The sequence below is a fragment of the Caretta caretta genome, chromosome 20, assembly GCF_965140235.1.
Source record: "Caretta caretta isolate rCarCar2 chromosome 20, rCarCar1.hap1, whole genome shotgun sequence".
Taxonomy (NCBI): Eukaryota; Metazoa; Chordata; order Testudines; family Cheloniidae; genus Caretta; species Caretta caretta.
This window is the reverse complement of record NC_134225.1, coordinates 11,844,541-11,872,458: the sequence shown is the minus strand read 5'-3', so window position 1 is coordinate 11,872,458 and position 27,918 is coordinate 11,844,541. Positions and strand designations below refer to the sequence as shown.

Genomic DNA, 27,918 nt, shown 5'->3' with positions numbered 1-27,918 from the left:
GCTCCCAGTGTGTCTGCAGCAGGCAAGTGCCTCAAGGGCTACTGGTGCAATGTGTCCCCAAAGCCTGAGCTTGGCCCTGTGGCGCCCCAGAGGCCCGGAAGGCTGTTCCTACCCGCACGTGCTGGTGGGTGAACTGCTCCATCTGCTGCTGGTGCAGGCTGGCCAAGAAGAGCTGGTGCTGCAGCTGCTGGGTCTGCTTGAGAGCCAGCAGGGCGGTGTCGGAGCCGGGCTTGACAAAGCGCTGTCCGATCCGCAGGTCCATGGGGACAGCCTGAGGCACCCGCAGGGAGACGCACAGGTTCACAGCAGCTGGCAGGAAAGAAGCAGGGAGAGTTCAGTCATTGTCTGATCTGGCACCCCAATGTGTCCCTACAGGCTGCTGGAGAGAGGAAAGCCCCAGCACAGGCCCCAAAGGGCTGCCCACGCCACCACACTGGGGACCCTTGTCCTGGCCCCAGGGGACAAGGGGGGCACCCCCCACCAGGGCAGTGACATAGAGCCCCTTCGCTACAGGGAGGGAACTTCAGCACCTGTTTCTTTCCTTGGACAATGAGAAGGGTTGAAGTGGAACATAAAAAACTGCTCACCCCGTGCAGTTTTGTGCCTGTGAGGGCCACAGCCCGAAGGTTCTGACCTGGATGCAGATCATTTAGGCATCCCCAGTGCATAATACTCAAAACAGAAAACCCTACACAAGAGCAGAAGCATCTTCTGCAGTCAGCACTTCTGGAGCCCTGGCAGCTGGCCTCTGGTGAACTCCAATCCAGTGTGCTCAGCTCACTGCTGGCTAGGGTTGGCTCTCTGCATACTGGCCTGACAGAGTATGTCTACACTGTAATTAAAAATCCACGGCTGGCCCTTGTCAGCTGACTTGGGCTTGCAGTACAGATGTTCACACTTGGGCTGGAGCCTGGGCTCTAGGACCTTGTGAGTTGGGAGGGTCCCAGAGCTCAGGCTGCTGTCCAAGCCCAAGTGTTTACACCACAATTAAACAGCCGCTTAGCCCAAGCCCCTTAGCCCGAGTTAGCTAGCACAGGCCAGCCACAGATGTTTAACTGCGGTGTAGACATACGCGCAGAGTTCCCTGGGAACGTAGAATTCCTCTGGGCTCTTTTTTTATCCTCGCTGTCCCAAAGGTCCTGCTCCTGGAACTAAGTGATAATGCATACGCCACACACACCCATCCAGCCGGGCTGTCTCCTGCAGGGCTGAGAGAAGTCAAAAGTGCTAAAGCCGTTGAAGGGCGTCTCTGCCAGAGCACGTCACAGCCACAGAGCTAAGGTACAATTTTAAACAGATTTTGTTCTATCAGCTTTGGAATCAACTTAAGTTAAACTGAAATGAAACTGGTTTAAACCAAACTAAGATCCAATTTAAGTGACGCCAGTGCAGCTCCTATGTGTAGACAAGGGGTCAGGCACTAAACCCAGCAGGTCTGACTCTGAGCCATGTGACAGGCACTGCTGGGCAAGACGGTGCCATTGTGAATCACTCTCCTGCACCTATAACCCCACTTAATAATGTAAACCTACTAAAAAAACATCATTAGAGCCCCTTCCTTACCCAAGCCTGAACCACCCACTTTGCCCACCACGCACACACATCTGTTCCCATAACAGCACAAACTCTTCTGCAATCTAAATCCAGGGCCCAGACTGGAGATGTTCAAGCAGTCCTGTGCGTACCTGGAGAACACTCCCCTGAGATGTGTGTTGAAGGATAAATTTCTCCAGTGCATGCAGTGTTGTCAGCTTTCATGCTTTTACTGCAGTTCTCATGACATTTGGTGCTCTTCTTAAAGCCCCAGCTCCTGGAGTCAGGTGATCACATGAGACAGAATTGCAACTTTCATTTTTTAAAACAGGGTAAGTTTCCAGCTCTTGGGATTGTAGAGAAAAGCTTGAGAAAGTGACTCCTAAAGACTCAGAAACTAGAAGGCAAATAAGCAGAACCCCAAAGTCATTAAAATCTCATTATTTTTAAGCCAATTTCATGATGGGGGGATGGGACAGGGGACTCATGACTTGTTAAATGCTTGGGGTTGGCAGCATTGTCCAAGCAAGTGCAGAAGCATGTGTCACCAGCAACACCCACAGAAGCGTTCTGCATTATCCCCTGAGTCACAGCCGCTCTCCCAGTGGGCCCAAGGGATACTTGCTGCTGGCCTGCAGATTGCTGGGGGAGGTATCCCAGGGTGCTGGCTCCTCCTTCTTCACTCCAGCTCTGAAGTTGCAGTAAATCAAGGTAACAATGCATTCACGGCTTTCCTAAGTTTGCAACTGCTGCTGTTCTGTGAAGGCAGCCTGTGCCCCATTGTGCTGGGCACTGCACAGTCACAGCATGAGGGCCAGTCCCTGCCCTGAAGACCTCGCGGTCTGAACAGTCAAGGAGGGTTATCAGCTGCATTTTGAGGTGGGAAGCTTAGGTCCAGAGGTCAGGAGAAAGTGAGGACTCTCTCAGACTCCTTTGAAATCCTCCATCCACAGAGTCTGTGTCCGAGCCACTAATCACATCTTCACCCTCCAGAGATTAAGGACAAGCTTGAAAACCCCCAGCAACCAGGGCTTTGCTTACTTTGCAGCCGGTGATGAAATCTGGCAATTGGGACTAAACTGCTACAGTACAAGGCAGAAATGTTGAGGATACAACCAAAGGAAACCCATGGAGCAATGACACAAGTGTCAGATTAAAAAAAAAACCACAGCCAACCTTTTAGACCTTGTAGCTGGCAGGTGGAACACGACAGATATAGCCTGTGCCCTGCCCTTTCCAACCTCTCACAGAGGGAAGTGGCAGTGACCCTGACTCTAAGGGGTGTCTCTTGCTGAACCCTATTAAGAGTCCCAGGTTCAAAGTGCTCTAAAATCCACATGCCTGTGCAGACTGAAAAATGTTATGCCTCACTGGGCCCCAGGTTAGAATTACGGGTTCAAATTTGGGGGGTTCCCAAGAAACAGCCCCCTGCCTCAAAAAATGAACTGCCTTTAAATTTTTCAGTTTCTATCACCTTTTTGGTGCAGAATGAAAGATACAAATATGACTCTGACCCTCCTAAAATGTACAGCCCTGACTGCCCTGAGCTCAGTGATTCAATGGCACTAAGGACTAGGGTAGAAATATTTTAACACAAAACAAACACTTTAGCATCTTGGCGAACAGTTCACACCTCTGAGTTATTTCCTCAGAAACACACCTTGCGCTGGGCTCTCACATGGTGGCTTAGGGGAGCAGCTTTTGCCCCTCCATCACAAACCTCTGAGTTTACAGCCTCTCTGCACGAGGTTTGCATGCTGTACACATTAACTCTCTCAATCTGCTCTGTGCTTGGGGCCACACTGGAGCTCCTTTCAGAAGTGTGAGCGATGTGTGCAATTCTATGTGATGGGGCTGAGTGACGGCAGAGGCCTGGGTTATGGACATATGTCCTGCTGGACAGGTGATGGCAGAGGTTGGAGGGAGGGGTGCACTCCTCATTGTGTGATAGGGACAGGTGACGGCAGAGGGAGGGGTCTGAATTTGTCTAGCTTCAACTTCCAGCCATTGGATCATGTTAGACCTTTCTCGGCTAGACTGCAGAGCCCAGTATTAAATATTTGTCCCCGATCTAGGTACTTAGACTGTAAACAAGTCATCCTGGAAGCCTTTCAAGTAATTTGTACACCCATAGCAAAGAGATAGTGCAGTAACTCACACGTTAGTGGTCTTTTTCAGGTTTTGGAATGGCTATTACTTTTTCTCTGTGCCAGATGTTAGGTATTTGATTCTCCTGGATGACTCTAGATAGAAAGGTGGCTAGCTGTTATTTACTAGGTTTTCCCAGTTTTTTCAAGAATTCAGGGGGGCCGATATCAAGCTCACAGGCTTTACTTATTTTCAATGTTTTGATCACTCTTTCTACTTCATCTGCAGTGAAAGACAGGAAGCCTTCAGTTTCGGGTATGCACTGTTAGTACGATCGCCATCTCTTCTTCACCTCTCCTTCAAACTAGGGTGGCAACTGATGCATACTCAGAATACAGGACATCCCTGCCCCCGCTGGTGTGACCCCCCCCCCCACATGCAGAAATGATGGCTAACAAAACCTGTACCAAACATTGCCACATTTAAAATGTCCAGCTCATTGCTGAATAGTATAGTAAAAGACTAATTCTAATTTCTGGCAAGTTAAATAATGCAGCAACCTACATTCAATTCCATGTAAGATTACATAAAATGGAATAAAAATTACAATGCAATGCAGAACTTTCACAATAAAATACGTTTATTTGTGTGTAGCGAACAAAGTGACAATATAGACAGAGTTAGACTTGCTAGCAAGAAGCAGAGTTTTTGATGTACCATAACCGTTCATCTGTGTCTGCACTTTTGCCCACCCTGGGCCTCTTTCAGAAGTTCTTTCTTCTTGAGGAACTCAGCGTACATATTTTTGCATTCCCCTGTTAAACTGATGCATATCTAGAGCTCTGCTTTCATGCTCTCTACATCCAGCTGATTCCCTTTATTTCTCCCAGCTGTGGTCATCAGAGAGAAAACCCTCTCCATGTGACAGGTTTCAGAGTAGCAGCCGTGTTAGTCTGTATTCGCAAAAAGAAAAGGAGTACTTGTGGCACCTTAGAGACTAATCAATTTATTTAAGCATAAGCTTTCGTGAGCTACAGCTCACTTCATCGAATGCATCCGATGAAGTGAGCTGTAGCTCACGAAAGCTTATGCTCAAATAAATTGGTTAGTCTCTAAGGTGCCACAAGTACTCCTTTCCTCTCCATGTGAGCATTGCTGCACAGTATTGAAAAGATGTAGGAGCTGATCTTCTTAAAGTTCTTGAAGTTGCCCTGTGCTTGGTGAAAATGTTCTGTTGCCTCTCCTCGCTAGTTAGGCAATCCTTTAACACAGAAGAGTTTACCACTTTTAGAATTTCTTCACAGAGCTCATCCATGTCCATTTCTTTTATGCTGCAAGCCTGAACAGCTTCCAAAAATTCTTCAAAGCTGATGCGTTTTTCAAGAGCTAAATTGTACACTTTGCTGTGAAGGCTGTCTTCAGAGAAGTCATACCTGTCATGCAGATACTTCTTTGCTCTTTCATTAAAAGGCCATGAAGTCCTTTTTACACCTTCCAGCAATATTTTCAGTAATCTCCTCAAGCTTAGAATTCAGTGTGTAGCCAAAGAACTTGTTCCTAATCCTTCTCTCCAGTTTCATATTCAATCCATTCAAGAGTTCAGTAACTGAAAGAATACTAAAGCACGTGGCTTCTAAAGCCTCATTACAGTCCTTGAATAGCTTCAGAGCACAGCTCCGAAAGAGAAAATATCTTTCAACTACCTCATTGGCAATGCCCTTGTCCCCAAAGCATTCCCAACTTATTTTGGGACACTCTTACTCTCCTAAACTCTGGAAATAGTGAGTTCGTGGTTTCCAGCACTTCAGTAATCTATTGATTGCTGGCAAAAAAGACAGTCACCTGGTAACAGCGTGTCTGAACCGATCGCACTCTTCCACCTCAACAATGTCACAAATCTCCTTTAATTGTTCTGTTCTAGTGGCAGAAATGTGGAAGTGGGAATAAACCTTTAGAATTAAATGTTCTACGTCAATATCAAGTTTAACTGCTGCATACTTTATTATGTTATGAAGAATGTGTGCAAAGCAGTGGGCTGCTAGAATGTCCTCTTGGACATTTTTCAGTTTCTGGTAAATGCTGTTATACATCCCATAATTTACACTGGCATTATCAGCTGCATATGCTGACAGCTTCTCCAAACTGAGGTCAAAAGTCTTGAGTTTTCCACATATTTCTGTGGCAGTGGCTAGAAGAGTTTCCTGACTATCATTGTAAAAAGCCAAGAGAAAGTATGTAACCCTTTTTTTTCAAAACTGAAATACCTTAAGACTAATAGAAAACACTTTGTTGCTCCCTTATTTGAAGCATCAGTGGCCAAAGAGAAATATAGATCATTAGCCTTAATATATCATAAATGCTTCTGAACTGAATATGGGGCTAAAACGTTCTCACTCAGTGCCTTAGCCATGGTATTTCCTCAAGTCAAGTTTTTAGCCACAGACAAGTCACGGTAAACAGTTTTATCAACTTTTATGCTACAGTCGATGCTTCAGGAAGAATGGTGATGCATAATAGCATGGAACAATTTGCAAAGTTCAGCAGCAGTCGCATTATCGTCACAAGGCAACACACTAGCTTTGAAGAAATTCTTTATCTTAGTTGAAGTAGCCGTACTCTGCGAGTTCTGTTTGTGCTTTTCAGAAGAAATGCATTGATTCAAATCTTCTTTTCCACGATTGATGACATCTATATCCCACCGACTCAGGCTGCAGAATGCATGGCGCTCTCCTTTCCTTCTTTTAGCAATGAATTCAGATTCTTTTGGCCATTTGGGATTAAATTACATTGTTTACAGTCACCGTGCTGAAACACAACAAACTCCAAGACAATGTTGCCTTTATCGACCACAGCAGAGGATTGATCATGAATCGTGAATCATGTTTGAGGGAACAAGCTAAAAGGGAACAAGCTACTTGTACAAGCAGCAGTGTATTCATCCTGATCATGGAGATTATTAATTTTCCACCAGGGATCAAGATTTTAAAAAGATTCAGAGATTTCCCAGGATTCAGAAAGACTGACAGGTGTTCCCATACTGTGCTGGGGAGGTGGGGACAGCATAAGAACCTAAAGAGGGCAATACCAAGAGCCCCAGCAGGGCACATTGAAGAAGTTTCTTTTTGATGCTTGTATGCAAAATACTAGCTTCACACTAACACCAGATCTGAATCGGACCCTCTGCTCTGAGTGAAAAGAAGATGTTAGCAAACCTAGAATCCCTGAGTCCTTTGGATGTGTTACTTTTACTACTCTTTTCTGCAATGAAGAAGCTACATGTGGGGCACACTCAGATGATCAAAACATGAGCCACACATTCCAGCTGGTTTGAATGGCCTCAGTAATATGCATTTAAGGGAAAGTCATGCCTGACTAGGGCAAGTCATGCCTGACTAACCTAATTGCCTTCTATGACGAGTTAACTGGCTCTGTGGATGAGGGGAAAGCAGTGGACATATTATTCCTTGACTTTAGCAAAGCTTTTGATACGGTCTCCCACAATATTCTTGCCAGCAAGTTAAAGAAGTATGGGCTGGAAGAATGGACTATAAGGTGGACAGAAAACTGGCTAGATCGTCGGGTTCAACGGGTGGTGGTCAATGGCTCTATGTCTAGTTGGCAGCTGGTATCAAGTGGAGTGCCCCAAGGGTCGGTCCTGGAGCCAGTTTTGTTCAATATCTTCATTAACGATCTGGAGGATGGCGTGGATTGCACCCTAGCAAGTTTGCAGATGACACTAAACTGGGAGGAGAGGTAGATACACTGGAAGGTAGGGATAGGATACAGAGGGACCTAGACAACTTAGAGGATTGGGCCAAAAGAAATCTGATGAGGTTCAACAAGGACAAGTGCAGAGTCCTTCACTTAGGACGGAAGAATCCCATGCACCACTACAGACTAGGGACCGAGTGGCTAGGCAGCAGTTCTGCAGAAAAGGACCTAGGGGTTACAGTGGATGAGAAGCTGCATATGAGTCAACAGTGTGCCCTTCTTGCCAAGAAAGCTAACGGCATTTTGGGCTGTATAAGTAGGGGCACTGCCAACAGATCGAGGGACGTGATCATTCCCCTCTACTCGGCATTGGTGAGGCCTCATCTGGAGTACTGTGTCCAGTTTTGGGCCTCACACTACAAGAAGGATGTGGAAAAATTGGAAAGAGTCCAGTGGAGGGCAACAAAAATGTTTAGGGGACTGGAACACATGACTTATGAGGAGAGGCTGAGGGAACTGGGGATGTTTAGTCTACGGAAGAGAAGAATGAGGGGGGATTTGATAGCTGCTTTCAACTACCTGAAAGGGGGTTCCAAAGAGGATGGCTCTAGACTGTTCTCAGTGGTAGCAGATGACAGAACAAGGAGTAACAGAACAAGCCATTCGGTCCCTAGTCTGTAGCGGTGCATTGGATTCTTCTGTCCTAAGTGCAGGACTCTGCACTTGTCCTTGTTGAACCTCATCAGATTTCTTTTGGCCCAATCCTCTAAGTTGTCTAGGTCCCTCTGTATCCTATCCCTACCCTCCAGCATATCTACCTCTCCTCCCAGATTAGTGTCATCTGCAAAGTTGCTGAGGGTGCAATCCACACCATCCTCCAGATCACTACAAGAAGGATGTGGAAAAATTGGAAAGAGTCCAGTGGAGGGCAACAAAAATTATTAGGGAGCTGGAGCACATGACTTATGAGGAGAGGCTGAGGGACCTGGGCTTATTTAGTCTGCAGAAGAGAAGAATGAGGGGAGATTTGACAGCTGCTTTCAACTACCTGAAAGGGGGTTCCAAAGAGGATGGAGCTAGACTGTTCTCAGTGGTACCAGATGACAGAACAAGGAGTAATGGTCTCAAGTTGCAGAGGGGGAGGTTTAGGTTGGTTATTAGGAAACACTATTTCACTAGGAGGGTGGTGAAGCACTGGAATGGGTTACCTAGGGAGGTGGTGGAATCTCCATCCTTAGAGGTTTTTAAGGCCCGGCTTGACAAAGCCCTGGCTGGGATGATGTAGTTGGGGTTGGTCCTGCTTTGAGCAGGGGGTTGGACTAGATGACCTTCTGAGGTCCCTGCCAACCCTGATATTCTATATTCTACACGGGTTATTCTGAAATACAGCCACGTTCCATAAGGTGCTGCTTCCACCATTGCTCTGCCTTGCTGCGGAAGTAGTGGTGCCACACAAGTGCTGACATGAGGTGCAGCAGTTGGCTAGAAAGGGATTCTCCCACTATTTTCAGAGCAGCCCCCAGTGCACCATTTCAGAGAGACTGTTTCATTGTTACGTACTTATCCAGACCAGAATTCAGCTGTAAGCCTTATGTTTCTCCTCTGGGTTTTTTTTAGAGCATGCACTCTGGCATGGAGTCTGGGTATAAGAGTCTTTAATTACATTGTCTGTCACTGTTTTGCTCACAAAGTTTATTGGTGGACCACCGGGGACAGACATGTGTTCCTGCTAGAGCCTGAGTCTACTTCCAGGATCAGGCCCTTGTCTTAGGAAAGCTTCAGTTCTAACAGCCTATTAGCCACCCCTCAGCCACCAGAACTTGATCCACAATATTACCTAATTCTGATTTGTCTCCATTCACTCAACCTTGTATTTCAGCCTTGCCCTCTCGCTCTCTTTGACATCCCCTCCTGGTTGTCTTCCCTTCATCTTAAATTTAATATGATAAAAAACGGAACTCCTTTCCTCTCAAGCCTGTCCTGCATTTTCCTTCACTGTTGAAACACTATCATCTTCCTGTTAGTCACTCAGACCATCAACTTGTGAGGTGTCTTTGATTCTTCCCTCTCCCGGGCCCCCATGTCAGGCTGTGTTTTCCTCTCTGGTGTTTCTAAAATCTGACCTTTTGCAAAAGTTCCTGACCCTCCTCATCAGCTCATAGTTTGAGTATTGTCACCTCACAGGCTACTGTGCAAGCCAGCCTGGGCCCCCTGCAGCAGTCTAACCAACCATTAGCCCTGTCAAAGTATTGCCTGGCTGCTTGGGTTGCAGTCTCAAGCAGCCAGTGAGAGGGAAGGGCAGCTGCTGCAGCTGGCCCAGCTGTGGAGCATGGGCCCACCCCTATCTGCAGAACGCTGCATGATGGTGCTGCCCTGCCCTCGCCTGCATGGGCCCACCTGTGCCATGCCTGCCCCCCTCCGTGCCAGCCCTACTCCCGCTGGCTTAACTTTGCATGCAGTGAGGTCACACCATGGGGTTGGGGGCGGCGCACTCTGAAAAATGGCGTTCACCAACTCCACAGTCTCCTCCTCAATTTTCACCAGACAAAGCCATGTCCAGTTCTAAATTGCTCCTGGACATAGACAGGGCTATACAAAATCAAGACTGTCTGGCTGGAACCGAGAGGAATGGCCTCCCTACTTCGAACTTTTTTCCTTATCCTTAGAGCATGTGTCAGGTGGGTAGCACTGTTTGGAGAGACTGGGTATGGTACTGTGCTGGAGGCTTTTGAGCCACGCCACGTCTTCTGATTAGTGCCCAAGCTTTGCGGCTGGATCTTGGCATGTTTAGCTCAGTGACAGCCTCATCCCATTTTGTTCATCTAGAAGCATTTAAGCTTTTAACACGTGTGTCAATGGCTGGATTGCCATGCTCTTCATATTGCTCGAGTTCTGCACGCTCCACATCTAGGCAAGGAATGTAGAGTCTCATTGCAACCTCTTGGAACGGACTCGGTGGTTGCTTTGTAAATGGCTTTTGTGGACAGCATGTCAGCTTCTTCAATAGAGACGTCATGTGGGATACAAGTTATGTACTGGTCGGTGAACTGTGTAAAGCTGGGCCAGTTTGCATTCCAATAGTTCCAGTGAGGGTAGTTCGTGGTACTCACAATAAGTATGACAGGTTTCAGAGTAGAAGCCATGTTAGTCTGTATTCGCAAAAAGAAAAGGAGGACTTGTGGCACCTTAGAGACTAACCAATTTATTTGAGCATAAGCTTTGCATCCAATGAAGTGAGCTGTAGCTCACAAAAGCTTATGCTCAAATAAAGTGGTTAGTCTCTAAGGTGCCACAAGTACTCCTTTTCTTTTTATAATAAGTATGGTTACTCCAACATTGATACGGATTGGATGATGTTGACTATCTGGGAAGGTTTTCAATACACTGCTTACAGCTTGAAGCCTGTGCTGATGGTCCAGATGAGGTCGCCTGGCAGAATGAAAAGTACCCCATCATTTTCGACCCTGGAAGATGTGAAGGTCCTGGAGCAAGACCCAGTTCAAAACATCAACTCCACTTTGATCTGACTCTCTGCATCTCGAGTAGGAGCTACCTCCAAAAAATCTCCAAAACTGATGGCAGAGTGTGAGAGCTTAGAAAGAATATTTGGGGTAGGCAGGGGTGAAAGTAAGGCGGTACGGGCCGGTACAGCATACCAGTAAAAGGTAGCTGCCAGTACCGGCCCGTACCTCTGCACTTTAATGTCGCTGCCCCTTTTGTCCACCCCCCGGCCGCCACGGGGGCAAAAAAAGTAGCTGCCCTGGGGCCGCAATTTAAAAGGGCCCGGGGCTCCGGCTCCTGCTGTTGCGGCAGCACCAGCCAGAGCCCCAGGCCCTTTAAATCGCCGCTGGAGCCCCGGGCGGTGTGGGCCAGGGAGCTCAGATGGACTGGCTGGGGGATGCTGATCCCCAGTCCTGCCCCAGGCCCCGCTCCTTCCGGGGGAGAGGTGGGAGGTAGGGGAGGGGAAGAACAGCCGTATACCGGTAAGTGCTCCATTTTACCTTCACCCCTAGGGGTAGGCCTAGTCAGTGGCCTTATACACCTTTACCACTCTGAAATGAGAACTCTTCAGCCGAATGAGATGGGATTGGGTCCGTGTCAGCAAGATCTGGTCTAACACAGGCGTAGCACATCCACATCTGCGCTATGTCTGGAGGCTAGGGACTGGAGAACGGAGTGTTTTAGCAGCTTAGACCTTCAGTGTTTAGCTGAATGATTTTCAGGAATGATCCAATGCCCAAGCCAGATTGCTGAGATCACTTGAAAGTCCATCTAGCTAGGATCTAAAAGTTTTGGTCTTCTGGTTGCAACTTTAATTTCTCCTGCTGAGGTAGGGTATTCTACAATAGGAGGTTGCTGCATTATGGCAGGGGGGATCTGGGAGAGGGACATACACCTCGTGATGGAGAGGGGAGATGGCAGGGGGCAGAACAGGGCATATGCCCCACTCTGTGACGGGGCTGGATGATGGCAGAGGTGAGGGTGGGAGGGACTTACACCCTGTGGTGTGATGGGAACAGGCATATGCCTTGTACGGTGATGGGGATGGGCAATGAAAGGAAGATCTGGGGGAGGGGCAGGCTTATCTGCAGGATATTTATGAATCTTTTTTCATTAGCTTTAATCACATTAAAAACAAACTCTGAAACCAGCGGGAGCATGTGTGTGTTGGGGGAGGGGAGGAATAGGCGAGTGGTCAGATGTGAGCTGGGGCGGGGACAGGCGAGTGGCCAGATGTGAGCATCCGGACAAACAAGCTGCTATCCTTCCCTGCTTGCCCTGAGCCAGGAAAAAGGCCTTGTCCATGCAGCCAAGAGGCACTGTTTACAGGGGAGGGCGCCGCTGCTAAGTGGTTACTGGGCTGGGCCAGGCCTTAGACAGCAGGACTGTTCTCTTTGCAAAGTCTCTCCAGCCGCTGGTCTCTCTTGGTGTGTGTTAACCCTGCAGGAGCCTTTGCCAGTCATCTCCCCTCCTGGAGCTTCTGCCAGCCACAGCCGCAGGGTTCTGCTCCTGATTCCCAGGACGACCAGGCAGTGGAGAAGCTGGCTCCAAACTCTCAACTGAGTGCAAAGCTGGGTCCCAGCCCAAGGAGTCACAGGGAGAATAGCAGTAACTGGCATATAACAGGGCTCAGGCAGCAGAGAGAAAATGGACAAATGGACCTGCTCCCCCTCCACGTATGTGTGACTCTGTGCAGCTACAATGGGCACCTCTACACAGGGCATGTAGGCTTAGCACAGCAACTCCCCTTCAATGAGCCCTTCTGCACAAAGGCAGGTCTGAGACCATTAGTCAGTGCTGCATCTTGAGAGCTCCACTGTGGCTAGGGACTCGGCGGCCAAGGCTGCCTCAGCTGGCTGCAGACAGCACAGTGGGCAGAGGAGGAGATGCCCGAGACAGCAGCCTTCAAAGTAAAGGGAAATGGCCAACAGTGTGGCATAAACAGCAGGGACGCAGGGGCTGGAGGGAGCACTTGTCAGCCATGTCTGAAAGTATTTAACAAACAAGGGGTTGCCTTGCCCCACGTCCCACCCTCCACCCCATGCTGGGTCGGGGCAGGACTGCCCAGAGCTCACTGGCCAGTCAGGGGGAGAGCTAGGAAGGACACCAGGCCTCCCATACCAGAGCCAATGTCTCTGTGATCTTCTGGACCCATGCCTCTGTCTCAGTGGCTTGCCAGCGCTGGTTTCCCACATGGGCCCTTCCAGCACAGGAAGCTGTTTATTTCAGTTGTGACTCTTGCTGCAGTTTGAATTGATTTGGGGTTTAACCCTGGGTCCCCTACCAAAAGCAACAGTAAATAACTTCCCTTCCCCGACCCCCACCGGATGCTCCCACAGGATTCAATGGACAGACCCTTGTGTGCACAAGTGACTCCCTCCCTCCCTCCCCTGGGAAAGGAGCATCTCCAGAAATAGCATCAAGGCTGCTCCTGTCCTGCTGGGGTCTGCAATGCTCCAAAGAGGCTGCACCAGGCAACCCCTCATCTCCTCAAACCCAGGCCTGGCCTGCTGATGCTGAGTTAAGGTGTTCCTGCACCCTGGGTCTGCTGGCCCAAGGTCATTAGGCTTTGCCGGGCCCTCGGCACAGGCTGCCGTGTAACAGAGAGCAAGCCCAGAAGGATCTCACATCCATCTAGGCTTCACTGAGGCAGAAAACACACAGGAAATCCATGGCGAACAGAATAAAGTCGCAGCTGCTCTGAGGGTTGGACAGGCCCCACAGAATGCACCAGCACGTCCTGGGGCCATGAAGTCCATTCAACTCACCCAGCCGCATGGGGCAAGTAAAATGTCTGCTGTTCTTATGAAAGCAGAGTGCATCCAGCTATGAGAGCACTGGGGCAGGGAGGCTGCCAGGCCAGGAACAGCACCTCCCTCTTTGTTTGCTTTCCGACAACATTCCCACCAATGAATTTTAGTTCTTAAGAACATTCATAGGGTGTGGGGGGTGGGGGGCACTTATGCCAGTCTGTGTTCACACAGCTAGTCACACTGCAAATGCTTCAGTAGCCACCACCCAATCAAGGAGCAGAACATTACCACATTACTTGGGTGACTGAATCATAGAATCATAGAATATCAGGGTTGGAAGGGACCTCAGGAGGTCATCTAGTCCAACCACCTGCTCAAAGCAGGACCAATCCCCAACTAAATCATCCCAGCCAGGGCTTTGTCAAGCCTGACCTTAAAAACTTCTAAGGAAGGAGATTCTACCACCTCCCTAGGTAACGCATTCCAGTGTTTCACCACCCTCCTAGTGAAAAAGTTTTTCCTAATATCCAACCTAAACCTCCCCCACGGCAACTTGAGACCATTACTCCTTGTCCTGTCCTCTTCTACCACTGAGAATAGTCTAGAACCATCCTCTTTGGAACCACCTCTCAGGTAGTTGAAAGCAGCTATCAAATCCCCTCTCATTCTTCTCTTCTGCAGACTAAACAATCCCAGTTCCCTCAGCCTCTCCTCATAAGTCATGTGTTCCAGACCCCTAATCATTTTTGTTGCCCTTCGCTGGACTCTCTCCAATTTATCCACATCTTTCTTGTAGTGTGGGGCCCAAAACTGGACACAGTACTCCAAATGAGGCCTCACCAATGTTGAATAGAGGGGAACGATCACATCCCTCGATCTGCTCACTATGCCCCTACTTATACAACCCAAAATGCCATTGGCTTTCTTGGCAACAAGGGCACACTGCTGACTCATATCCAGCTTCTCGTCCACTGTCACCCCTAGGTCCTTTTCCACAGAACTGCTGCCTAGCCATTCGGTCCCTAGTCTGTAACGGTGCATTGGGTTCTTCTGTCCTAAGTGCAGGACCCTGCACTTATCCTTGTTGAACCTCATCAGATTTCTTTTGGCCCAATCTTCCAATTGCTCACTGCAGGATGGATGGTGAAACTCAAAGCAAACTGCCTGTTAGCATCTTGAAGCCTGAGCTCCACTGACATCCAGAGGGTATGGCTGACCAAGGAGCACATCCAGCTCTGGGTGCAGATCATCCTCAAATCTCAGAATAGGCCACATCCCCTGAATAAACTGTTCCTGGATGACTTGCCCTGCTCTAGCCATGAGCGTCCCAATGGAAAGCAGAGGCCTGGGCTGGTAGAGAATCAAATCATCCCCTTCATCTGCTCTCCGGGGGGGGTCTAGCAGTGAAGGAGGATGAGCTTTCGGTTATGGGACTAGACCAGACCTCAGGAGACCTGGGGCCCAGACCCATCTCTCCCCCAGACTTGTTGTATGTGCCTGGAAAAGCCACTGTCACTCGGTGCCTCAGTTTCCCTGGTCTGTACAATGGAGATAGTAAATAACAATCTATAACTGAAGTCATCAGGACAGTGAGGGATCAGAGGAGGATCAGTTTATGCCCCCAGACTACTCAGATGTTCTCCTTCAGAGAGAAGATGGATATTGTATTTCCCTAGGGAGCAGAACCAACTCCATGTAACTCCCTGCAGCCAGGGAGCAGCCACTCCAGCCCTCTGCACTCAGACCCAGCTTCAGTGTGGAGGGAAGGTTGCAACACAGCATCCACTGCCCAAGCAGTGTCAGTGCTGACTCGCTCCCTGGCCTTCCCTGGGAAAGCCCTTTGGCGGCACTGGCAAGAATGCAGACTCTGTGCTCAACGACACAAAGTGGCTTACAAACATTTTCCAGCTTGCTCACTCTCTCCGGGGCCTGACCTATCCCTCAGCCTGGCACTGCATGGAGAAAACAGCAGCAGACAGTCCGTTCTTTGCTTGCCGGAGGGGAGGGGAGCAGAGGAGAGGAGAGGGCCTGGGAAGTGGTTGCAGAGAACTGGTGCCTTGATCACAGTGAGGAAACTAGTGGTGCCCAGGGGGTGGGGAAAGGGACTCTTCTATCTGAGTCAGGCCTCTACAGCATTACTGAGCATGAAGACAACTGACCCTGGGCAAAGCCTAGCCACAGCCAGAGAGCTCAGTATAGGCAAGAGATGGCGTGGGGAGAAAGGAGCGAGACAGGGACGCTCAATGCAAAGCAAATGTTAAAACTGTGTTAGAATCAAATCAAAAGCAGGAAAGTTCAGGTTCGTGCAGCATAGAAACGCAAGTACCGCCAGCTAGCCTGCTCCAACCAGGCCTTCGAGCCTGTGTCCTGTCCCCAGCACCAGCAGCCTCAGTAAAGGTGCTAGAGAGGCCATATCCTGCCTTTTGGGACAATTTTTTCTTAACTCCCAGCTCAGACCCTCAATGAGAACTGGTGGCATAGCATTTCACAGCCTAATTGTGTTCTGTGATTCCATTAGCAGTTTTAAATGTGATGTCTTTCAGTTTCAATCTCTGTGCATCTACAGAACATTTTCTAACCCTGTTTTTGTTGTTAAAGTGTAGTTTATCACAGGGCTGTTCAGCTAACACAATGGACACCACACCATCCCCATGGAGGGTCAGATGCCCAAAGCAAGACCTGCAGAAACCTTTGCTTTTGCATTTTCTGATTTATCTGAAACCTAGCACAGTAGCAACTCAGCTGTTGACAGTGCAAAAGCTTTATTGTTGTGATGGGGGGAAGACACCAAGAAATCTTAATTTGCAGAATGTTAAAGAATGCAGCAAAAATTACAAAAAGACCCTAAAAATCACAGGAGCTGCAGTTTTCTCCACAGCCCCTGATCTTCCCCCATTTCTGATATCTGGGCCAAGTCTACACTACTACTTATGTTGGCAAAATTTATGTAGCAACATAAATTTATAAAGCAAAATTTATAAAGCAACATAAATTTTGGCGGCATAAGTGGCAGTGTGCACAGGGCTATGTCGATGGGAGAGCTTCTCCCGCCAATATAGCTACCACCGCTTGTTCAGGTGGTTTTATTATGTCAACGGGAGAGCTCTCTCCCGTCAGCATACAGCAGTTACAGAAGTGATCTTACAGAGGCACCGCTGCACTGGCACAGCTATGCCACTGTAAGCTGACTAGTGTAGACATGGCGTAAGTCAGGTTGGTTTTTTTGCAGGGCTGAATTTTGCTGCGGATGTTTTAATGAGACATTTGTTATCTCTCACATGCCCATTATCCCAACAGCAACCCTGGACCCATCAGGCTCAGTGTGGAATTATGCCAGCAAACGTGCGCCAAAGAAATTTTTCAATCACTTAAAATTGCCTTCCCAACTCGTTCTTCAGCATATCTTGGTTACCTTCTGTGTGATTTTAAAAAAATCCCCCTTTTTTATTCTGTTATAAAAGGAAAGTATCTTCTTTAGAACCATGCAGAGCTAACAAAACTTAACCCGAGGGATTTTGCTCATATTAAAAATGTTTATAAATAAAATATACAAAAAAGCCATGCTAAAGGAACAGCAAGATTGCAAAGTCAAGCACTTAAAAATGAGAAATGCTAGAAGAGCCACAGCTCCCTCACAACTTTAAAGTGGCCACTTTGAGCTTCTGCATGTTGATAATGTTTTTAATTACATGATCACAGACTTTTGTTCCCCACTGAATTCCTGCCTCATTTCCTATGGGGTTTTTTTTAAAAGCAAATTGAAAAATACAGGAATTCCATCATCAGCAGGATTGGGGCCTTCAGCTCCACAGTACAGACCTCTGCCACTTGAACTAACAGAGTAACTGATAGCAGTAGTAGGCTATTATCTTCTATGTGGACCAGTCACTAGAGGAGGGATGAGACACACACTTTAAGTAAGTAAACAGCTTCCTCCTTCCCCTCCTCATTGCCTGGGTGCCAGCAGGGGAGCACAGGAGAGGCAGCCTCCCAGCTCTCAGTTCCTGTGCCTGTCATCACAGCAGCTTGCAGCAGCTCTGAAGAACAATTGCAGGGAAAGTCCTGCAGAGCTGCTGTAGTCCCAGGATGGAGCACGCTTAGTCGCTCTGTAGGGATGGAGCACGCTTAGTCGCTCTGTAGGGATGGAGCATGCTTAGTCGCTCTGTAGGGATGGAGCATGCTCCCTGCAAAAAGAATGTCTGGAGAATTGAGCTGCCAAACACAGATGGAGGGTATGTAAGGGTGTTGCCCCCCAAACTGTATACATTTATTTTTTTCCAGTAGTTTACAATTCAGATTAAAAAAAAAAAATTTCTACGCACCCGCGATTCCTAATGTGAAGGGCAAAGCCAACTGGAACCCAACTGGCTCTCTGATTTCCACCCCTCACAGCAGGTATTGCAGTATTTGCAGAAATTGATGCAACAATACGCAACTCAGAGGTGATGCGTGACACACACACACACCCCACCCAGATTTCTCCCAGGGTTTCTATCTGCTGGAGACACCTGACTCCTCCCCAGGGCAAAGGCTGGGGGCTGGCTGCTGTATGAGACTCACCGCCAACTTCTCCCCTCCTCACACAGGCCTGGGCTCAGCAAAACCACCACAGAGCTTCCCCTGGGTGGGCAGGGCACTTTGCCATGGGGCGCTGGGCACCCTCACCAAGCTGCAGAGTGGACAGTGCTCGCACCTGCTCTCAGCAGTGTCCACAGCGCCTCTCACCCACTCGCCTCCCCTGCTCCTGCTCACACTTTGCTGCACACAGCTGACTCTAGCCCTCAGTGCCCAGCATCTGTTCCCCACCTCCCAAGCACAGCTGGCTCCTGCCCCCTCCCCCAGCACACATTTTGTTCTAGCCCTCCATGCCCAATATCTGTCCCTCTACCCTCTCCTGCACAGCTGGCTCCTGCCCTCCTTCCCCTCCACCCCCACCCCTCACAGTACACCGCTGGCTCTAGGCACCAAGCTCATATCTCACTCCCACACACAGCTGGATTGTAGGCTCAGTACAGTTCCCTCCCTGCATCCTTAGACTTAACTATTTCCAATTTGCTTACATGTGAGTGAACACTGATATAAAATACTGAAATTAAGCTTTTAAAGTTTTTACTTAAGTAAAATAATTTGATGGACCTATCTAAAACCAAGAAAAGCTAAAATGGATATTCGGAAGTCTTTTGTGAAAGCAACTGTGGAACTGTCAGTGGCTGATTCACTGCAGGATATTACAACACTTCCAGGCCAGGCCCTGCCTCCACCTGCCTTGGCTCTGGACTCCTTCTCATCGTAAGTACAGCAAGAGGATCTTGAATCTTTGGGTGCAGTGAGTATGGGTTCTCTAAGCACATATACGACTGAAGATGAGGTGAGAAGCATAACTGCTCCTATAGATCTCGGAGGAAAAAGAAACGGGCCTAATCAACCACATTTGCCTGATTTTCCAAAGAGAATGTTTGAGATACTTAACTGTTCTTTTCCAGTTTTCCATTACAACAACATTCCTTGGGTTGAATATTTTGTTCAACAAGATGCTGTGTTCTGCTTTCGCTACTGTCACTTCCATTCTGAAACAGGCTATGTGGACGATTCATTTATCAAAAACAGTGTGCAGGATTGGAAGAAAATCTCTGAAAAATTGTATAATCATGCTGTTTCCTATGTTCATGTGAAATGTATGGAAATGTAGCAATGCTTCCATAGAGAAGAAACTGGATCAATAGTAGTGAAGCTTCTGGCAAGTCATAAAAGTACCATTGAGAGAAACCGGGACTACCTTACTAAGTACTGTGTGATACTGTCAAGTTACTTTCAAAACTTGGCTTACTGTTTTGAGGGCACAATGTGGGAAAGGAATCTAAACTGAAAGAGAATTTCCATGAATTTTGTGATTTCTTTTCATAGTATGACAAAACTTTCAATAAAACATAAGCAAATTATTTTAATTATACAAGCCCTGGCTTTTAAACCTAAGTGCTGCCAATTTGTGCAGATTTGATTTGCAAAGAAATTGTACAGGCAACGAATAAGACTTTTTCTCCCCCCCCCCCGCGTAATTGCAGATGAGGCCAGGTCTTTTAAGACAGAGCAACTTTCAGTTTGTATCAGATATGAAGAAAACCTAGAGATTAAAGAAAGGTTCCCGTGCCTCATCAACTGATTGTCATAAGAATGGCCATACTGGGTCAGACCAAAGGTCCATCAAGCCCAGTGGCCAATGCCAGGTGCTTCAGCGGGAAATGGCATTTATACTGCCATAAAGACACCTTTGAGATGAGTAGATTGCAGAATGTGCCAATAGTTGCTCAATCTTATGATGATATTTCTGTGAGGTCAGGATACATAGCTGGGATTCAGCAGCAAATGAAAGAAGACCATCCGTTTGCAATGAATGTACACTGTATGACACACAAACTCAACTTCGTTCTCATAAAGTAAGTCATAGTGCTGTTAGCTTTCTAAATGTACTGGAGAAATTGTATCCAGTCTTTGCGGAGCCAACCAAGCATCAGAGTTTTCTCGACATGAAGACAGCTTTAGGTCTTAAGCATCAAGAGATCATGCAGCCCAGTAATACGTGTTGGGCATGTAAGTGGAGAAATGTGTTTGCAGTAAAAACGCAATACACTGCCATCATGCGGTGTCTAAAAGATCTGAATGAACAAGGTGAAAGTTGATCTGTGGGAGAGAATGGCCTTTATCATCACATGACTGGAGTTTAATTCAGTGCTTTCAACATATTATGAAAGTTGTTCATGTCGCTCACAAAGGATTTCAAGGCATCGACACCATGCTTGCAAAAGCTTCCTCTGTCATAGAGAAAATGAAAGTGCACTTCGAGAAATGCAGAAGTGAAAGAGGCTAGAATGAAATGTGGAAAGAAGTTGCAGAATTCTGTCAAGACTGTAACATTGCAGTGCCAGATGAAGACACACGTCACTCACCAAAATAAAAAGAATAGTAAAAGCCTCAGCAGCTCTTACAGACTTCACTGTCCCAATAACTTTGGGTCAAAGAGAGTGTGTGGATGAGACAACAAATGCACATAGAACACCCAAGACGGTAAGTGCACCTGAAAAAAGCATGTGGCATCAGCAGTTATTATGTTGGACTAGATTGATAACTGGTATATTTCTGATATGGGAAATGTAAGAAAGAGTGACTCCACAGCAGACCCCAGAATTTGGCCTGACCATTAGGAAGAAATATGTTTCTCAGCCACCCTGCTGAGTCTGTGTTGATTGAAATTGCCTGTCAGTTTTACAAGGTCAGTGTTAATTGTAGAAGTACATCCAGAGACAAAGAGATTGTTCTAAAAGTAACAAGCTGTCCTTTATGGCTGGTACAACTTTGTTTTCCTGAACTCTGGAATAAGATGTGTGAACCCCCCACTCTTGCATGCTTATCTTGTTTGTTTCCTTTTAGATATAATAAGTGAGATCAATATTGAAGTCTGCCATGTCCCACTGATTTTAGAATGGTTATGTTAAAGGATGGGTAGGTGATTAAAATGCAGATGTGACAGGATACATGTTGGAGTGTGATTGTATGTATGTATGATTGAATGAGGAATGGAAGATTAAAGGTTGAGGTGCCAGCCTTAAAATAAGATCATCTGGCTGAAGAAAGCAGTGGACGAGATAGCCCGATAACCCTGAGGGCATACTTGCCCCAAGGACAGGAGGGCCGAAGAACCGAAGAACAAGATAACAGCATACTGTCATTTTGTCACTGCTGTGCCATCTGCATGATTGATTATCACCTCAAAAGTGAGAACAGTGATTGATTATCACTTCAATCACGAAAACAGCATGATGAGAAAAACCCCATAGACTTGCATGAGGATGGGTCCCTATAAAGACAGACCCTAAAGACTGAGGACTTCGGGTCTGATTCTGCAAACCAACCTCCAGGAGCATCGGATGCGCCCTGTTCCCCCCTCGTGTCCCCTGGCCAGTGACTTGGCATGAGCAACTCCTAGGATGGTAACTATAACAACTTTGCAGAACTTGTGTGTGTGTGTGTGTGTATGAGTGAATGAGATGTTATAGCTATAACTGATTGCTTACTCTGATTCTTTCTGTAGTCACAATAAACGTGGCATTTTGCCTTATCCCCTTTAATAAGATCCTACTGGTTTTTATTTTATTGGTATAACAGTACCCATCCTGACAGGTTTCAGTGGTAGCCGTGTTAGTCTGTATCAGCACACACAAAAAGAGGTGTCCTTGTGGCACCTTAGAGACTAACAAATTTATTTGGGCATAAGCTTTCATGGGCTAGAACCCATTTCATCAGATGTATGAAGTAAAAGATACAGGAGCAGGTATAAATACATGAAAGGATGGGGGGTGCTTTACAAAGTGTTAGGCTGGTCTAATGAGATAAATCCATTAACAGCAGGATACCAAGGGAGGAAAAATAACTTTTGAAGTAGTAAGAGAGTAGCCCATTACAGATAGTTGACAAGAAGGTGTGAGTAACAGCAGGGAGAAATTAGTATTGGGGAAATTAAATTTAGGTTTAGTAATGACCAAACCACTCCCAGTCTTTATTCAGGCCTAATCTGATGGTATCTAGTTTGCAAATTAATTCCAGTTCTGCAGCTTCACGTTGGAGTCTGTTTTTGAAGTTTTTTTGTTGAAGAATTGCCACTTTGAGGTCTGTTATTGAGTGATCACAGAGATTGAATTGTTCTCCTACTGGTTTTTGAATGTTATGATTCCTGATGTCAGATTTGTGTCCATTTAATCTTTTGCGTAGAGATTGTTTGGCCAACGTACCCCCAACCTGAAGCAAATACTCACCAGCAACTACACACCACACAACAAAAACACCAACCCAGGAACCAAACCCTGCTACAAACCCCGGTTGCAACTCTGTCCACATATCTATTCAAGGGACACCATCACAGGACCTAACCACATTAGCCACAACATCTGGGGCTTGTTCACCTGTACATCGACCAATGTGATATATGCCATCATGTGCCAGCAATGCCCCATTGCCATGTACATTGGCCAAACTGGACAGTCTTGAAAATTGGTATGCCAACCAACATCCTGGGGGAGATTTTTGAGCACAAATCTGGATCATTTGGTCAAGAGATTCCTGAGCCCAATGTTAGTTCTGCCAATTTAGTGTGCAGCTCTGGAGCTGTGGTTGGCACAGAGAAAATGGGAGGTGTTGGCAGGCATGGGCAGGGCTCTCCAAAGTTCGCAGTGCCTCTGACCACCCGTAACGGGGCAGAGGTAAAGCTGGGTTGAGTGTGATGTCAAACTTTCCTGGTTGTCTTGTGTTGGTGTTTTGTGGATCTCAGAGGCTCTCATTTTTAGATGCCACCATCTGCAATCTGGAAGGGCAGAGGCAGCACCATGCAGCCTTACCTCCCCCTCAACGGTCCCTGTTAATGAACTGAGATGGTGACTGCTGCTCTCCAGAGCACTGGCCCAGAGCCTCTTCCTGCAGGCAGCAGCTGCACACTTAACTGGAGCGTCACAATGTCATAGAGGTTAAGGCCAGAAGGGACCACGTCACCAGCTCATTTAGTCTGACCTCTGCATGCAACAGGCCACCAGCATCACCCAGCACCCACATACTAATCCCAACAACCAAATGAGACCCTCAGGAGATTAGACTGTTATGTGCCACAGGCCGAGAATAGGAGGGACTGAGGTGCACCAGTGCCAGAGGCCCCTGCAGTGGCAGGGGAATGATTAAGTGAGATATACAGAGGTAATCCTTGCCAGTGACCCACACCCACACAATGCAGAGGAAGGTGAAAAAAACCCCAAGGTCCCTGCCAATCTGACCAAGGGGGAAACTCCTCCCCGACTCCACACATGATGATCAGTTAGACCCTGAGCATGTGATGAAGAACCAGCCAGCCAAGCACCTGAGAGAGTGCTTGATGCTATCTCAGAGCCTTAGCCCTCCCTGCCCAGTGTCCCATCTCCATCTGTGCACAACCCTGGTGCTTTAGAGGAAGAACATAAAAAAAACCCTCCCAGAATACACTGGGGGGAAATAATCCCTTCCCAACCCCTGCTGGTGGCTGGTTGAAACATGAAGCATGAGCTTGAGGAACATGAGATATAAAGCAGAAGCGACTCTCAGGGCTGCTGAGCCTGCCCTCCACCATCACAAGCAACCCCGTCACACAAATGTGTCCAGATCCCTCTTAAGTTATTTGCCCCCTCAACTACTATGGGGAGGCTGTTCCAGAATCTCATCTCTCTGATGATTAGAAAACTTCTAATTCAAGCCTGAATTTGTTCATGGCCAATTTATGTCCATTTCTTCTTGTGACAACATTGTCCTTTAGCTTAAATAGCTCTTCACCCTCCATGGTATTTATCCCCAAATGAATTTTCAGAGAACAATCAGATCTCCTCTCAGCTTCCTTTTTGTAAGGTTAAACAAGCCATGCTCTTCCAGTCTCCTCCCATAAGACAGGCCCTCCATTCCCCTGATCAGCCTAGTAGCTCTTCTGTGCATCTGTTCCAGTTTAAATGAATCTTTCTTGAACATGGGTGACCAGAATTGTACCCAATGTTCCAAATGAGGACTTACCAGTACCTTGTACAGGACATTAATTCTTCTCTGTCTCTACTGGAAATGTCTCGCCTGATCCATCCTAAGATCGCATTTGTTTTTTTCACAGCCGTATCACACTGGTGGCATATAGTCATCCTCTGATCCACCCACACACCCAGGTTTTTCTCTTCCTCTGTTTCCAACTGATGAGACCCAAGCTTGTAGCAGAAATTCTTATTATTAGACCCTAAGTTCAATGACCTTGTACTTTGTATTACTGAATTTCATCCCATTTCTATCACTCCAGTCTTCAAGATCATCCAGATCTTCCGGTATAATATTCTGATCCTCCTCTGTATTGATGATGCCTCCCAACCTTGCAACATCAGCAAATTTCATTAGCACACTCTTACCTTTTGTGCCAAGGTCATTAATAGAAATATTGAATGAAATTGGTCCTAAGACTGATCCTTGAGGAAGTCACTAGTAACTTCTCTCCAGTTTGATAATTCACCTTTCAGCACAAACTGTTGCCTTCTCCCTGTTGGCTGACTCCATATCTACCTTACTATGCTTGTACTGATTCTCTAATTTAACTAATAGTTTCCCATATGATACTGTGTCAAATGCTTTACTGAAGTCCAAACATATTAGCTCTACTGCACTTCCCTTAACTAAAAAATCAGTTACTTCCTCAAAATTCAAGTGTCTAGAGAAGGGGTATCAGTCTGGGGCTGTGCCATCACTGCCCCTAGTCCTCACTGAAGCCTTCTACTGCCATGAGAATCTATCCAGCAGAGATGTAGAGGTAAAACTCAGACATGACAGGCAGCACTACAGCTGCCTGACTGCCGAGCAGAGAAGGGTATAATACTGCTCTGAGCAAGCAATCCATGCCACTCACGTATTACCGCACAGGAGAAGCTTGCCATAAGAGAGCAAGAACAGGGGATCAAACTTCATCTGTGTGAGTGACAATCACAAATGGGCCTTCCCAAATACATACAGTCCATGGCAGCAGCCACTGCAGAAGCTTCCTGCAGGGATCTGTGTGCCCTTTAGCTTGAAGAGTAAATAGACCTGTAACTGCTCCAGCAGCTTTCCAAATGCAGCCAAGTGCTCCTGGGAAAGGAGACAGCACCTTCCCCATGCAGGATGCTGTGTGTTCTGACACCAGATTGATTACATCAGTGCAGGAGGATGCAGCCCCAGTGCCAAGGTTAAACAGAACAAAGATCAAAGGAAAATAAGAGCCTCTCCTCAATTAACAACTCTTTGCATAAGTGGAAGAGAACATTCCAAACCGGTTTGGATGGAATGTAAATGGGCCAGTCAGCACATTCACACTGTGCTGTGCTCTGGCCTGCAACTCTTCTAGGTGCCACTGCAGAGGGTTGTGCATGCATCGGAACACACTCTGCCCCCACCATCCCAAGTGTCATCATACAGAGTGCTGCGCACACACCAGCACACACTTCATCCCACACTGTTCACACACTATGTCACCACACCGAGCACTATGCATGCGCTGCTACATACTCCAACTTACATGCTAAAGCTTCTTGCTCCTATTTGCCCTGCAAGTCCCAAAACTGTCCAGACAGACGGGGCTGGACTCTATTTCCAAGGATAAGTTTAAATTACATCCGTGACACCTACACAGACCCACTTGCCACCACTGGCTGCACTTGTGTCACCAAGGTCATAATTCAGCCTGCATATCTTTATTACCAAGCACAATATAGCAAGAACCCAGCTTGACTCTCAGATCCCACAGGAAGAGCACAGGATTCAAAGTGGCACCTTACTTGATCTGGAGTTATTGAAAGACAATACTCATTGAGTCCCATGATGCCACTTGCTGTGAGTGACTCCTCAGGCTGGACCTGCCTTTTAACAGCAGACTTTATGAATGTTGTGGGAAAGGAACCCCTTCCAGTGCATAAGGGTGCAAACGCCGGGCCAGAAGGCAGAGATAGCAGAATGCTGACAGTAGCATGGAAAATGTACTGAAATGGAGCTGGGCAGACAGGAAGGGACTGAACACCAGCACTAGGAAATACCCTCCCAGGAAAAGAAAGGCACACTTTGAGTCTCCTTTGAGATTTGCAGCATGTCTCGGTGAGCTGGCACTCTGATACCAGGGTGATGGGCAACTTTACAGGAACACAGATTAGGGTTAGTTAGATAGGCAGGTAGGTTGCAATAGGCAGCCATGCAGGACTTCCAACACTATTTGTTACAGGATCTGCAGTGCAGAGTGAAGCCACAGAAGGGCCTGGCTCAACTTCTTATTCGTTACTATTATTACCAAATATGTCTTGAGTTCCACCTGTGTCCTGGCTCGCCCAGCACTGTCACCATGGCCCCAGCCGCCCGGCACTGCTGCTGCTGCCCTGGCCAGCCAGCACCATTGCTATTGTTTCATATTTGGACAACCTTTACCTAAAAGTCCCCACTATCTTACAAGTATCAGAGGGGTAGCCATGTTAGTCTGTATCCACAAAAACAACGAGGAGTCCAGTGGCACCTTAAAGACTAACAAATGTATTTGGGCATAAGCTTTCGTGGGTAAAAAACCCACTTCTTCAGATGCATGGTGTGAAAATTACAGATGCAGGCATAAATACAGATATACATAAATACATAAATACAGGCCAGCATCTGTAATTTTCACTCCATGCATCTGAAGAAGTGGGTTTTTTACCCACGAAAGCTTATGCCCAAATAAATCTGTTAGTCTTTAAGGTGCCAATGGACTCCTCACTATCTTACATTAACCAGACAAATTCCACCCCGTGCAGACTCTGCACCAGGCTGGAACCGATCATCCTCAGTTTAGCAGCTTCACTGTAGTACTCATGACCATAACTCCCCTGGGGCCCAATCACAGTGAAGTGAATGGGAATTATGTGAACAGGATCAGGATGACACCCTTGCATCTTCTTGGCTCCCTCTATAAGGAACAATATCATCGTGTCTTTTGGAGTCTTACTGTTGAGACACTGGGCCCTAACAAGCATATAACTTCAAGCAGAGCCAGCCAATGCCCTCTGTGCACCTCTCTTCTCTCAATCTGAAACCCTTCAAATGCACAAGGCTCCCCGTGCTGACCAGCCTTGGCCAAGCTGTCTGGCTCCCAGGACAGCTAAGGCTGTGGGTGCTGTGCCCCCCACAGGAAGTGGGTCTTAGCATCTGACGGTTCCAACCTTGCAATGTGCTTCTATTTCCCACCCTCAAGGAGAGCAGCGACTTACACTGGTGGTGCTTATCCTGGCTTAAACCCCCAGACATGTGCCTCTCTGATATTCCCCATTTAAAGGGAATCCCTCATGTTAGTCCCAAAGTTAGACAGTCTGTCTGAGTTCAGTGTTGCCCCCGAGCTAGTGTTGATTACTGACACCCAGCGCAGAGTCTGGCGCTGGAGTGAGAGAGCTATTTATGCCAAAGGAAGGAAGCCCATAGCATTTTGAGTTTCCTGCATGAATAATTTTTTGGTGTCCCTCTTTGTGGGTCTTTGTCACACAGCATCTCCTATGTCTGGATCCTTGCGAGGCGGCTGGGGTAATGCACGGCTTTGCCTGATGGTCTGCACTTGCACATCTATGTTAGCTGCAGGCCACAGATTAATGAAATTGGGACCAATCCGCAGTACAGAGGAGGTCTGAGCCCAGGCATGGAACTGCCAGGCCTCCAGTCTGTGGAAGCTGCCACCACAGGGCAGCCATGCAGCATCGCAGTAGTTCCTTCATTAGGCATGATTATGGGGTGTTTGGGGCTATTCTGAGCCTCTGAC

At 47.3% G+C, this 27,918-nt stretch overlaps 1 protein-coding gene across 8 annotated transcripts in view; it reads right to left on the bottom strand.

Annotated features, from left to right (window-relative positions):
* The window catches only part of HDAC7 (histone deacetylase 7), a 243,150-nt gene that overhangs the window by 54,349 nt on the left and 160,883 nt on the right, over positions 1 to 27,918 (bottom strand). For 7 of the 8 annotated variants that reach the window (XM_075121816.1, XM_075121815.1, XM_048834436.2 and 4 more), the window contains one exon: positions 113 to 309. In XM_075121816.1, the coding sequence (XP_074977917.1) occupies positions 113 to 309 (197 nt within the window). Of the gene's footprint in view, positions 1 to 112; positions 310 to 1,685; positions 1,791 to 27,918 lie in introns of those variants that run through there. The other variant, XM_075121819.1, reaches the window with a different exon arrangement.